The sequence below is a fragment of the Pseudophryne corroboree genome, chromosome 12, assembly GCF_028390025.1.
Source record: "Pseudophryne corroboree isolate aPseCor3 chromosome 12, aPseCor3.hap2, whole genome shotgun sequence".
NCBI lineage: Eukaryota > Metazoa > Chordata > Amphibia > Anura > Myobatrachidae > Pseudophryne > Pseudophryne corroboree.
In genome coordinates this window covers 64,884,030-64,898,770 of record NC_086455.1, presented here as the reverse complement: position 1 = coordinate 64,898,770, position 14,741 = coordinate 64,884,030, and the positions used below count along the sequence as shown (strand labels likewise).

General features: G+C 48.3%; 2 protein-coding genes across 6 annotated transcripts in view; one reads left to right on the top strand and one right to left on the bottom strand.

Moving 5' to 3' along the window:
* Positions 1–10,323, bottom strand: part of OTUB2 (OTU deubiquitinase, ubiquitin aldehyde binding 2) — a 125,557-nt gene extending 115,234 nt beyond the window's left edge. For 2 of the 3 annotated variants that reach the window (XM_063947585.1, XM_063947586.1), the window contains exon 1: positions 10,128–10,304. In XM_063947585.1, coding sequence (XP_063803655.1) covers positions 10,128–10,213 — 86 coding nt within the window. In that variant the 5' untranslated portion in view covers positions 10,214–10,304. Of the gene's footprint in view, positions 1–10,127 lie in introns of all 3 variants that reach the window. The other variant, XM_063947587.1, reaches the window with a different exon arrangement.
* A 204-nt stretch (positions 10,324–10,527) lies between these two features.
* Positions 10,528–14,741, top strand: part of ASB2 (ankyrin repeat and SOCS box containing 2) — a 206,270-nt gene continuing 202,056 nt past the window's right edge. For all 3 annotated transcript variants that reach the window (XR_010190455.1, XR_010190454.1, XM_063947582.1), the window contains exon 1: positions 10,528–12,684. Coding sequence is in view for 1 of the 3 variants with exons in the window: in XM_063947582.1 (XP_063803652.1) it covers positions 12,619–12,684 (66 nt within the window). In the remaining 2 variants the exon portion in view is untranslated. The remainder of the gene's footprint in view (positions 12,685–14,741) is intronic.

The following is a 14,741-nucleotide window of genomic DNA, read 5'->3' as shown; positions in this document are numbered from 1 at the left end:
TTAGTTTACAAATACTAACCAGTACTAAAAATATTGGAGCTGTAACATTATAATATCATAACAGACTAAACATAGTATAATAAACTTGGAAAGACACTGAGCAGGAACATCTGATCTTTAACACTGGAATCTACTCACCAATTTATTACAGTGGACGCTATAATCACCAGGCAAATCTTATCTAGAACACTGGGATCTACTTAAAAAATGAACTACTCATCTACCACACTCAAATGTATTCACCGGAAACATCTCATTTACCACACTGAAATCTACTCACCAGGAACACCTCATTTACCGCACTGGAATCTACTCCGGGAACATTGGCCCTCATTCCGAGTTGTTCGCTCGTTGCCGAATTTCGCTATATTGCGATTAGTCGCTTACTGCGCATGCGCAATGTTCGCAGAGCGCATGCGCTTCGTTATTTTACTCAAAAGTTAGGTATTTTACTCACGGCATTACGAGGATTTTTCTTCGTTCTGGTGATCGGAGTGTGATTGACAGGAAGTGGTTGTTTCTGGGCAGAAACTGGCCATTTTATGGATGTGTGTGAAAAAACGCTGCCGTTTCTGGGAAAAACGCGGGAGTGGCTGGAGAAACGGGGGAGTGCCTGGGCGAACGCTGGGTGTGTTTGTGACGTCAAACCAGGAACAAAACTGACTGAACTGATTGCAGTGGCAGAGTAAGTGTCGAGCTACTCAGAAACTGCTAAGAAATTTCTATTTGCAATTTTGCGAATCTTTCGTTCGCAATTCTGCTATGCTAAGATACACTCCCAGAGGGCGGCGGCTTAGCGTGTGCAAAGCTGCTAAAATCAGCTAGCGAGCGAACAACTCGGAATGAGGGCCATTGTATCTGATACATTGGAATCTACTCAGCAGGAACATCTCATATACCACACTGAAATGTAATCGCGGAGAATAGACTGGATAGAAATGAAAGTCCTGCTGTATAAGTCCCGGGACAATGTGCCCAATTCAGAAATGGACGCATGTCACATCACTCCTGTGTCTTTTGGACAGTGAAGATATGTGAAACTAAAGTACAGGTGTAATAAGTTTCCGGATGTGCAGTGCATAGAGTAGACGAAATCTGACTGGTTGTGTACAGGTGGTCTTCAGTTTGCCGGCTGTCCATACTACACCCGTTGTGAACGGTTATCTCTAACAAAAGTTCTTGTGAGATGTCAAGGCACAGAACCGTACATAAGCAGCACTGCACACCGAAGAAGTCAGAATGTCCACTTCCTTCACAAACTCATTATGGTGCTCAACAGAGGCCACTGGAGAGCTATGATCTTCTATAACTACAAGAGTGGCCTGCAACAGCAGGAGAGTTTTGACTGACTGCAAGCTGCTTTTGTGGAGGAAGCACCATCCCGAATCACTGTGTGGTTTGCACAATTTCTGTGCGGGAGGCGGTTCCTGGAAGAGGAGTGCTGTGGCCAAACTGTGTTCGCCATCACTGAGGACAAAGTTGCTGCCATGCGGGCCATAGCTGAGGTGGATGTTAGGGTTACCATGGCTCAGTTAGAGAAGGTAGGCATCTCATCGGAATCCATCAGGAAAAGCTTGGCCTGCGCAAGGTTGCTGCATGCTGGGTGCCTCACTAACTGACTCAAGAACAGAAGAAGGCTCGGGTGACTTGGTGTTGCAACATGCTGGCCAGGTTGATGGTGGTCACTCAAACTCTGTCTGCTAGATCATTAATGGTGATGAATCCTGGATCTACAGTTTCGACACAGAGATCAAACAGTTGGCACAGTGGACCCCAGTTGGAGATGCGTCTCCACAGAAGTTCTGATGGGAGCACAGCATAGACAAGCAGATGGTGGCTGTTTTTATGGCCCAGACTGGACCTGTAGCTACCGTACTACTAATGTAGCAGCGCACCATCACTGGGACTGGTATGCCAACCAATGCCTGCCGCAAGTGCTGGAAGCCATTCCAGGCGCCGTCCAAGAACTCTCGCTCATGGTGCCCGTCTCCATCACGACAGTACTCCTGCCCACAAGTCTATGAAAGTGGTGGATATTCTGGCCCATGAACCCATCCAAGAACTTGTATCTACTGTACAGACCAAACCCGTCCCACTGCAAATTCTTTGTGTTCCCACAAATCAAGCGCAAGATGCATGGGCTTCGTTTTAAGTTACCGGAAGCTGCAGCGGAGACCTTCTTCCAGCATGTAGAAGACAAACCTGCTTCGGACTGGTCCAGCTGCTTCACCGAGTGGTTTGAGCGCATGCAACTTTGCATACAAGCCTCAGATGAATACTTTTGAAAAAAAAAAAAAAGGATGTTCACTTTGTAAATATAAAAATTTTTGTGCATCCAGAAACTTACTGCACACCCCTCATATACTGATGCAGCGGGAGGACTCTGATGGAAGAAGACACCTCCTGTCGACATCACAGATCCGAGTACTGCGGCCTAAGATGCAGCATCAGATAATCTGCAAGACCCTCAGCCATCCGAGTAACCCTGAGATTACTCAGAATGGTCCTCGAAGCTCTGTGGTAAAGGCCAGGAAGTCTGCATCTTAAAATGCAGATCCTGACCTCATTACATCACCCCCTCCCCCATCCAGCTCTGCCCACAAACGCCTCACCATCAGAGATGTATGCAAACCATCAGGTTTACCTATATCTCCGAATCGGGCCCAATGTACAGGATCAAAGGGGGTTATCCAATTGGGCAAAAAGTTTTGCCTGTAAAAAAAAAACCTTGCACCCTAGTTTAGACTACCGCGAGTATGCGTGCACCAGATACTATCCAATCTTTAAAAAATGCATGCAGGGGTTTCTTTAAAAAAACCTGCGGCCCAAGAGAAAAAAAAAACAAAAAACAGTCAGATACTTACCTATCCGAAGGTCTCCGCAGCTCCCAATCATCTCCCCTACATCTTTCCACTGGGGAGGTGGCTGCTGCTTCTGCCTCCGGACACACATGTAGGTCACACACACACTCACATACTTACACACACCGCTGCTGCAGAAGAATGGTTTCCGACAGGCTGGAGGAAGAAGACACCGCACCGGAAGGTAAGTAATAAGGAACTAAGGAGAACATTTACTAAGCAGTGATAAGAGCGAAGAAGTGAGCCAGTGGAGAAGTTGCCCATGGCAACCAATCAGCATTGATGTAACATTTATAATTTGCATACTATAAAAGTATACAGAGCAGCTGATTGGTTGCCATGGGCAACTTCTCCACGGGCACACTTCTCCGCTTTTATCACTGCTTAGTAAATGTCCCCCTAAGTCAGCTAATTGGAAACTAACAATTGCTAAATCAGTCAGTAGGGGGGGCCAGTGCATGTCCTGATGATTTTTCCTAAAAATAAGAATTTACTTACCGATAATTCTATTTCTCGTAGTCCGTAGTGGATGCTGGGGACTCCGTAAGGACCATGGGGAATAGCGGCTCCGCAGGAGACTGGGCACAAAAGTAAAGCTTTAGAACTACCTGGTGTGCACTGGCTCCTCCCCCTATGACCCTCCTCCAAGCCTCAGTTAGGATACTGTGCCCGGACGAGCGTACACAATAAGGAAGGATTTTGAATCCCGGGTAAGACTCATACCAGCCACACCAATCACACCATATAACTTGTGATCTAAACCCAGTTAACAGCATGATAACAGAGGAGCCTCTAGAAAAGATGGCTCACTACAGCAATAACCCGATTTTTTGGTAACAATAACTATGTACCAGTATTGCAGACAATCCACACTTGGGATGGGCGCCCAGCATCCACTACGGACTACGAGAAATAGAATTATCGGTAAGTAAATTCTTATTTTCTCTGACGTCCTAGTGGATGCTGGGGACTCCGTAAGGACCATGGGGATTATACCAAAGCTCCCAAACGGGCGGGAGAGTGCGGATGACTCTGCAGCACCAAATGTGAGAACTCCAGGTCCTCCTCAGCCAGGGTATCAAATTTGTAGAATTTTACAAACGTATTTGCTCCTGACCAAGTAGCTGCTCGGCAAAGTTGTAAAGCCGAGACCCCTCGGGCAGCCGCCCAAGATGAGCCCACCTTCCTTGTGGAATGGGCTTTTACAGATTTTGGCTGTGGCCGGCCTGCCACAGAATGTGCAAGCTGAATTGTACTACAAATCCAACGAGCAATAGTCTGCTTAGAAGCAGGAGCACCCAGCTTGTTGGGTGCATACAGAATAAACAACGAGTCAGATTTTCTGACTCCAGCCGTCCTGGAAACCTATATTTCCAGGGCTCTGACAACGTCTAGCAACTTGGAGTCCTCCAAGTCCCTAGTAGCCGCAGGCACCACAATAGGTTGATTCAGGTGAAACGCTGAAAACCACCTTAGGGAGAAACTGAGGACGAGTCCTCAATTCCGCCCTGTCCGAATGGAAAATCAGATGAGGGCTTTTACAGGATAAAGCCGCCAATTCTGACACGCACCTGGCCCAGGCCAGGGCCAACAGCATGACCACTTTCCATGCGAGATATTTTAACTCCACATATTTAAGTGGTTCAAACCAATGTGACTTTTGGAACCCAAAAACTACATTTAGATCCCAAGGTGCCACTGGAGGCACAAAAGGAGGCTGTATATACAGTACCCCTTTCACAAACGTCTGAACTTCAGGGACTGAAGCTAGTTCTTTTTGGAAGAAAATTGACAGGGCCGAAATTTGAACCTTAATGGACCCCCATTTCAGGCCCATAGACACTCCTGTTTGCAGGAAATGTAGGAATCGACCTAGTTGAAAATTCCTCCGTTGGGGCCTTACTGGCCTCGCACCACGCAACATATTTTCGCCAAATGCGGTGATAATGTTTTGCGGTTATATCTTTCCTGGCTTTGATCAGGATAGGAATGACTTCATCCGGAATGCCTTTCTCCTTCAGGATCCGGCGTTCAACCGCCATGCCGTCAAACGCAGCCGCGGTAAGTCTTGGAACAGACAGGGTCCTTGCCGGAGCAGGTCCCTTCTTAGAGGTAGAGGCCACGGATCCTCCGTGAGCATCTCTTGAAGTTTCGGTTACCAAGTCCTTCTTGGCCAATCCGGAGCCACGAATATAGTGCTTACTCCTCTCCATCTTATAATTCTCAGTACCTTGGGTATGAGAGGCAGAGGAGGGAACACATACACTGACTGGTACACCCACTGTGTTACCAGAGCGTCTACAGCTATTGCCTGAGGGTCCCTTGACCTGGCGCAATACTTGTCGAGTTTTATAAACATGTGGAAGACTTCTGGGTGAAGTCCCCACTCTCCCGGGTGGAGGTCGTGTCTGCTGAGGAAGTCTGCTTCCCAGTTGTCCACTCCCGGAATGAATACTGCTGACAGTGCTATCACATGATTTTCCGCCCAGCGAAGAATCCTTGCAGCTTCTGCCATTGCCCTCCTGCTTCTTGTGTCACCCTGTCTGTTTACGTGGGTGACTGCCGTGATGTTGTCCCAATGGATCAACTCCGGGTGACCTTGAAGCAGAGGTCTTGCTGAGCTTAGAGCATTGTAAATGGCCCTTAGCTTCAGGATATTTATGTCCGTGGTCACCAGGACCCAGTCCTGAATGTGCGGCCCTCTAGAAGATGAGCACTCTGCAACCACCACAGGAGAGATACCCTTGTGCTTGGTGACAGGGTTATCCGCTGATGCATCTGAAGATGCGACCCGGACCATTTGTCCAGCAGGTCCCACTGGAAAGTTCTTGCGTGGAATCTGCCGAATGAGATTGCTTCGTAGGAAGCCACCATTTTTCCCAGAACCATTTCATTGATGTACTGAGACTTGGCTCGGTTATAGAAGGTTCCCGACTAGCTCGGATAACTCCCTGACTTTCTCCTCCGGGAGAAACACCTTTTTCTGGACTGTGTCCAGGATCATCCCTAGGAACAGAAGACGAGTCGTCGGAATCAGCTGCGATTTTGGAATATTGAGAATCCCATCGTGCTGCCGCAACACTACCTGAGATAGTGCTACACCGACCTCCAACTGTTCCCTGGATCTTACCCTTATCAGGGAATCGTCCAAGTAAGGGATAACTAAAATTCCCTTCCTTCGAAGGAGTATCATCATTTCGGCCATTACCTTGGTAAAGACCCGGGGTGCCGTGGACCATCCATACGGCAGCGTCTGAAACTGATAGTGACAGTTCTGTACCATAAACCTGAGGTACCCTTGGTGAGAAGGGTAAATTGGGACATGAAGGTAAGCATCCTTGATGTCCCGAGACATCATGTAGTCCCCTTCTTCCAGGTTCGCAATCACTGCTCTGAGTGACTCAATCTTGAATTTGAACCTCCGTATGTAAGTGTTCAAGATTTTAGATTTAGAATCGGTCTCACCGAGCCGTCCGGCTTCGGTACCACAACAGTGTGGAATAATACCCCGTTCCCTGTTGCAGGAGGGGTACCTTGATTATCACCTGCTGGGAATACAGCTTGTGAATGGCTTCCAAAACTGCCTCCCTGTCAGAAGGAGACATCGGTAAAGCCGACTTTAGGAAACGGCGAGGGGGAGACGTCTCGAATTCCCATTTGTACCCCTGAGATATCACCTGAAGGATTCAGGGGTCTACTTGCGAGTGAGCCCACTGCGCGCTGAAATTCATTGAGACGGGCCCCCACCGTGCCTGATTCTGCTTGTAAAGCCCCAGCGTCATACTGAGGGCTTGGCAGCGGCGGGAATGGGCTTCTTTTCCTGGGAACTGGCCGATTTCTGCAGCCTTTTTCCTCTCCCTCTGTCACGGGGCAGAAATGAGGAACCTTTTGCCCGCTTGCCCACGAAAAGACTGCGCCTGATAATACGGCGTATTCTTATGTTGAGAGGCGACCTGGGGTACAAACGTGGATTTCCCAGCTGTTGCCGTGGCCACCAGGTCTGAAAGACCGACCCCAAATAACTCCCTTAATAAGGCAATACTTCCAAATGCCGTTTGGAATCCGCATCACCTGACCACTGTCGTGTCCATAACCCTCTACTGGCAGAAATGGACAACGCACTTAGACTTGATGCCAGTCGGCAAATATTCCGCTGTGCATCACGCATATATAGAAATGCATCTTTTAAATGCTCTATAGGCAATAATATACTGTCCCTATCTAGGGTATCAATATTTTCAGTCAGGGAATCCGACCACGCCAACCCAGCACTGCACATCCAGGCTGAGGCGATTGCTGGTCGCAGTATAACACCAGTATGTGTGTAAATACATTTTAGGATACCCTCCTGCTTTCTATCAGCAGGATCCTTAAGGGCGGCCATCTCAGGAGAGGGTAGAGCCCTTGTTCTTACAAGCGTGTGAGCGCTTTATCCACCCTAGGGGGTGTTTCCCAACGCACCCTAACTTCTGGCGGGAAAGGATATAATGCCAATAACATTTTAGCAATTATCAGTTGTTATCGGGGGAAACCCACGCATCATCACACACCTCATTTAATTTCTCAGATTCAGGAAAACTACAGGTAGTTTTTCCTCACCGAACATAATACCCCTTTTTGGTGGTACTCGTATTTTCAGAAATGTGTAAAACATTTTTCATTGCCTCAATCATGTAACGTGTGGCCCTACTGGAAGTCACATTTGTCTCTTCACCGTCGACACTGGAGTCAGTATCCGTGTCGGCGTCTATATCTGCCATCTGAGGTAACGGGCGCTTTAGAGCCCCTGACGGCCTATGAGACGTCTGGACAGGCACAAGCTGAGTAGCCGGCTGTCTCATGTCAACCACTGTCTTTTATACAGAGCTGACACTGTCACGTAATTCCTTCCAACAGTTCATCCACTCAGGTGTCGACCCCCTAGGGGGTGACAACACTATTACAGGCAATCTGCTCCGTCTCCACATCATTTTTCTCCTCATACATGTCGACACAAACGTACCGACACACAGCACACACACAGGGAATGCTCTGATAGAGGACAGGACCCCACTAGCCCTTTGGGGAGACAGAGGGAGAGTTTGCCAGCACACACCAGAGCGCTATATATATATATATATAGGGATAACCTTATATAAGTGTTTTTCCCCTTATAGCTGCTGTATTTTTAATACTGCGCGTAATTAGTGCCCCCCTCTCTTTTTTAACCCTTTCTGTAGTGTAGTGACTGCAGGGGAGAGCCAGGGAGCTTCCCTCCAACGGAGCTGTGAGGGAAAATGGCGCCAGTGTGCTGAGGAGATAGGCTCCGCCCCCTTCTCGGCGGCCTTATCTCCCGTTTTTCTGTGTATTCTGGCAGGGGTTAAATTCATCCATATAGCCCAGGAGCTATATGTGATGCATTTTTTTTGCCATCCAAGGTGTTTTTATTGCGTCTCAGGGCGCCCCCCCCCAGCGCCCTGCACCCTCAGTGACCGGAGTGTGAAGTGTGCTGAGAGCAATGGCGCACAGCTGCAGTGCTGTGCGCTACCTTGTTGAAGACAGGACGTCTTCTGCCGCCGATTTTCCGGACCTCTTCTGTCTTCTGGCTCTGTAAGGGGGCCGGCGGCGCGGCTCTGGGACCTATCCATGGCTGGGCCTGTGATCGGTCCCTCTGGAGCTAATGTCCAGTAGCCTAAGAAGCCCAATCCACTCTGCACGCAGGTGAGTTCGCTTCTTCTCCCCTTAGTCCCTCGATGCAGTGAGCCTGTTGCCAGCAGGTCTCACTGAACCTAAAAAACTTAAAACTAAACTTTTCACTAAGCAGCTCAGGAGAGCCACCTAGTGTGCACCCTTCTCGTTCGGGCACAAAAATCTAACTGAGGATTGGAGGAGGGTCATAGGGGGAGGAGCCAGTGCACACCAGGTAGTTCTAAAGCTTTACTTTTGTGCCCAGTCTCCTGCGGAGCCGCTATTCCCCATGGTCCTTACGGAGTCCCCAGCATCCACTAGAACGTCAGAGAAAGTAATGATTTTAGGAAAAATCAAACTCTCTGGTGGTTCAAGAAAAAAAAAAAAAGACACAATGACTATCACTGTGGCTCATTTTCTCCCGTTCAAGTGAATAGGCGAAAACCCTGCAGCTGTGGGGAAAATGAGCGCACAATTGAATACGCACCATTATATCAAGCTTCCATCTGTTTGAGCGTTGCCTATACGGATATAGGGGCCCATCTATCAATAAATATTTACGGCTTATTCCCCTAAAACAGGTAACTGCAAATGTTTAGTATCCCTCAATTGTATCACTGAGGGACTGTAGTAGAGATCTCAGATACCTGCCACCATCCCTCCATTCCTGCCGTCAGCCGCATCGTCATAGGTTTCTATGGGGGATGTGATGCCAGATTCACCAACTTCCGGAATGCGATGCATTCCGGAGATTGGTCCCCACAGCTACCACCACATGAAGATGGCGGCAGCCTGCTGTAACTTATGGGCTGCACATCACAGATGTAGACGGTGGAAGGGGCATCCTTTGCAATAGGGGAATGTGCAGTAACCCCAGCAGCGCTCAGAGTACATTGCAAATGGGGTGGGCAACAAGCGGCCCTCCAGCTGTTGTAGAACTACACATCCCAGCATGCCATGCAAGTTTTTTTTACCATAGCCACATAGTAAAACTATGGCAGGGCATGCTGGGATGTGTAGTTCTTCATCAGCTGGAGGGCCGCTTGTTGCCCACCCCTGCCAGGGTGACTCATTGAGCCATCCTGCAGGAAGAATCGCATCCTGCAATGCGATCTTGGGCTCAACTTTGTACCCAGATAGCATTGGAAATGCAATTTTGATAAATCCTCCAAACCCCATCCCTCATAGACTCCAATTTCACCGACTGCTCTTTACAAGCTTGACACCAAGACCCCTTGCTTGTGTACAAATGCCCTTTTATTTTGGTAGGTTAGAAGAAAACCTTGCAAATCAGAACAGCAGGGGCAGATTAGTCATACATGCTGTATATACATCCTATACAGAGAATACAGCAAGCATATTATATAATGTCCCCAGATCGCATTATTACCATACAGAAAGGAGTCAGTGCACGTGTAGTGCCAGACATGCCAGCGCCTGTATGTCACACTGTGCCCGACAGACCCATGAACCAGACACCGAGCATACCAATAGTTACACCGAATGGAGGAGAAGCGCTGGCGGCTACTGACTGAGTGACCACCCTCCGGCCTCACTGCCCATGCTGCCACTGCCGTCTGCCAGTATAGGGTCACTCACCTGCCCTCCCCCAGCTGGGTGACAAACACGTTCCTCCTCCTGACGTCCAGCTGCAGCTCATATCGCGGCGGCTCCCAGTCGGCCATTGTGCCGTGCGATCCGGCGGGGAGAGTGAGAGCGGCAATCACAGGCCCCCCATGGGGATCCAGCACCGGACAGCGGGACCTGGACAGCGTTATGTGTCCATAGCAACGTTATCACCAATCACGGCGCGTTACCCCGGACACCACTGACCCGCCCCCTTCCACACCACTGACTCCACTAGTTACTGGGTATGTGTGCTGGTCGGCTACATGTGTGATCCGCTGCTCACAGCAAACCGGACCCTTACTACATGTAATCCCATACACACAGCAAACCGGACCCTTACTACATGTGATCCCATACACACAGCAAACCGGACCCTTACTACATGTAATCCCATACACACAGCAAGCCGAACCCTTACTACATGTGATCCCATACACACAGCAAGACGAACCCTTACTACATGTAATCCCATATATACAGCAAGCCGACCCCTTACTACATGTGATCCCATACACACAGCCAGCCCCTTACTACATGTAATCCCATATACACAGCAAGCCGGCCCCTTACTACATGTCAGATCCCATACACACAGCAAGCAAAACCCTTACTACATGTGATCCCATACACACAGCAAGCCGGCCCCTTACTACATGTAATCCCATACACACAGCAAACCGGACCCTTACTACATGTAATCCCATACACACAGCAAACCGGACCCTTACTACATGTGATCCCATACACACAGCAAACCGGACCCTTACTACATGTAATCCCATACACACAGCAAGCCGAACCCTTACTACATGTGATCCCATACACACAGCAAGACGAACCCTTACTACATGTAATCCCATATATACAGCAAGCCGACCCCTTACTACATGTGATCCCATACACACAGCCAGCCCCTTACTACATGTAATCCCATATACACAGCAAGCCGGCCCCTTACTACATGTCAGATCCCATACACACAGCAAGCAAAACCCTTACTACATGTGATCCCATACACACAGCAAGCCGGCCCCTTACTACATGTAATCCCATACACACAGCAAGCCGGCCCCTTACTACATGTAATCCCAAACACAGCAAGCCGGCCCCTTACTACATGTGATCCCATACACACAGCCAGCCCCTTACTACATGTAATCCCATATACACAGCAAGCCGGCCCCTTACTACATGTCAGATCCCATACACACAGCAAGCAAAACCCTTACTACATGTGATCCCATACACACAGCAAGCCGGCCCCTTACTACATGTAATCCCATACACACAGCAAGCCGGACCCTTACTACATGTAATCCCAAACACAGCAAGCCGGCCCCTTACTACATGTGATCCCATACACACAGCCAGCCCCTTACTACATGTAATCCCATATACACAGCAAGCCGGCCCCTTACTACATGTGATCCCATACACACAGCAAGCAATACCCTTACTACATGTGATACCATACACACAGCAAGCCGGCCCCTTACTACATGTGATCCCATACACACAGTAAGTCAAACCTTTCCTACATGTGATACCATACACACAGCAAGCCGAACACTTACTACATGTGATCCCATACACACAGCCGGCCCCTTACTACATGTAATCCCATACACACGGCAAGCCGAACCCTTACTACATGTTCATTGCATACACACAGCAAGCCGAACCCTTACTACATGTAATCCCATACACACAGCAAGCCGAACCCTTACTACATGTGATCCCATACACACAGCCAGCCCCTTACTACATGTAATCCCATATACACAGCAAGCCGGCCCCTTACTACATGTGATCCCATACACACAGCAAGCAGAACCCTTACTACATGTGATCCCATACACACAGCAAGCCGGCCCCTTACTACATGTAATCCCAAACACAGCAAGCTGAACCCTTACTACATGTGATCCCATACACACAGCAAGCCGGCCCCTTACTACATGTAATCCCAAACACAGCAAGCTGAACCCTTACTACATGTGATCCCATACACACAGTAAGTCAAACCCTTCCTACATGTGATACCATACACACAGCAAGCCGAACCCTTACTACATGTGATCCCATACACACAGCCGGCCCCTTACTACATGTAATCCCATACACACGGCAGGCCGAACCCTTACTACATGTTCATCCCATACACACAGCAAGCCGAACCCTTACTACATGTGGGGGGTCATTCCAAGTTGTTCGCTTGCTAGCAGATTTTAGCAGCATTGCACACGCTATGCCTCCGCCCTCTGGGAGTGTATTTTAGCTTAGCAGAATTGTGAACGAAAGATTAGCAGAATTGCGAATAGAAAATTCTTGGCAGTTTCTGAGTAGCTCGAGACTTACTCCTACACTGCGATCAGCTCAGCCCGTTTCGTTCCTGGTTTGACGTCACAAACACGCCCTGCGTTCGGCCAGCCACTCCACCGTTTCTCCAGACTGCTGCATTATGTCTGACGTAAAGATGGGGACGTGGAACGTGGGAGGATTCAATTCGCCAGCGAAGAGAAGAAAGGTACTTCTTTATCTTAATAAGCAGAATGTTGACATTGTTTTCTTACAGGAAACCCACCTGATCCCCTCGGAAGTGACCAAGCTAGCTATGTTGGGTTGGTCAGTGGTAGCCTCCAGCCCTTATTCCTCCAAAGCCCGGGGGGTGGTGATTCTGATTAAACGGCATATTCCCCATACAGTGTCCCGTACTGTCCACGACCCGGGTGACCGTTATGTTATCGCATCCCTGACGATAAAAGGTAAACCACTGATTCTTGGGAATATATATGCACCTACAACATACTCAAAATCTTTCTTCCAAAAACTGATTGGCCTGTTCACCCCTTACTTAGTTAGATATGCCCATTATCATTGGTGGGGACTTTAATCTAGTATCATCCTTGTTTCTGGATAAATCCGGCACCCCCCCTTCCACTCACTCTCTACCCAAGCTGGGAGTTCCCCTACTTTCAGACCACCTTCAACTGGTTGATATTTGGCGGGCTCATCATCCTACTGACAGGGACTATACATGCTTTTCTGGCGCACACTCTACGCTCTCACGTATAGATTATCTGCTCGTCTCTCGATCCCTATTTTCCTCTGTGACGGACTCCTCTATAGCACTGATTGTCATCTCGGATCACGTTGTTGTGACGGCTACCCTAACTCGCGAATCCTCTTCCCCCACATCTAGATTATGGAAGTTTCCCTCATACTTAGCCAAATCCCCTGATTTCTGTTTACGTTTGGAATCGGCTTGGAAGGACTTTGAACAACTCAATGGATCTCACATTGATTCGGATCCAATGCTATTTTGGATGACCGCGAAGACGGTTCTTAGAGGTGACATCATCTCCTTCGTAGCACATTCCAAACGTCAATACACCTCCAAATATTTATCACTTCAGTCAGCTCTTACCCTTAGTTTTCAGCAATATAAAAGATGTCCATCCTCTAACAATAGACAATCTTACCTACAATCCAAAACACACTTTGAAGAATATATGGGATCTATGGGTGATCGGCACATGTTCTCGGTCAATTACCGATTCCATAAGTTCGGCAACAAAACCGGGAAACTACTCACCAATCTTCTCAAGGGCGCCCATTCGCTCGCTGTGATTCATCCCCTCCGCAAGACTCCTGACACGTTTACTACCTCCGATCTGGAGATTGCTGATGTCCTTGGTGCATTTTATAGTCGGCTTTACTCTGACCCGCTTCCTCCACCCCCATCATCCTTGCCTGGTTCTCAAATTCGTTCATCTTTTTGGGAGTCCATCCACCCTCCTCGATTATCCCCTAGTGATGCTGACTCGCTTATAGCGCCCATATCTCTCTCTGAAGTGGAAAAGGCTGTACACCATACTAAGTCTGACAAGGCCCCGGGCCCAGATGGCTTTAGTGGGGACTTTTATAAAATCTTACTTCCCCATGTGGGTCCGGTCCTGGTCAAAGCTCTTAATTCTATGATGTCCTCACTTATAGCCCTGGCTCATTTTAATTCTGCTACTCTCAAATTATTGCCTAAGCCCGACCGGGACCTATCACTACCAGAATCTTACCGCCCTATATCTTTATTAAATTTAGGCTACAAATTACTCACAAAAATACTGGCGGACAGATTGAAACCCGGACCAATCGGGTTTTATATCTGGACGCCACTCTGAAATTAACATTCGTCGAGTTCTTTCTGCCGTTTCCATTTCTGATGCCTCTCCCTTAGCCTCTAACTTGTTGCTATCGCTAGATGCCGAGAAGGCATGTGATCATGTGGATTGGCAGCATCTATTCCTTACCCTGGATAGATTTGGGTTCCCCCCTCATTTCATTTCCATGATCAAATGCCTTTATTACAATGCTAAATCGCAAATCTCTTGCAACGGTCTTTTATCAGCTCCCTTCGAAATTAAAAAAGGCACCAGGCAAGGATGTCCCTTATCACCTCTTTTGTTTGCCCTGGCCCTAGAACCCCTAGCCATTGCCCTCAGATTCTCCTCCACATTCACCGGAATAAAAATTGGTAACAAGGAATTGAAGGTGTCACTGTTTGCCGACGACATGCTATTATTTATA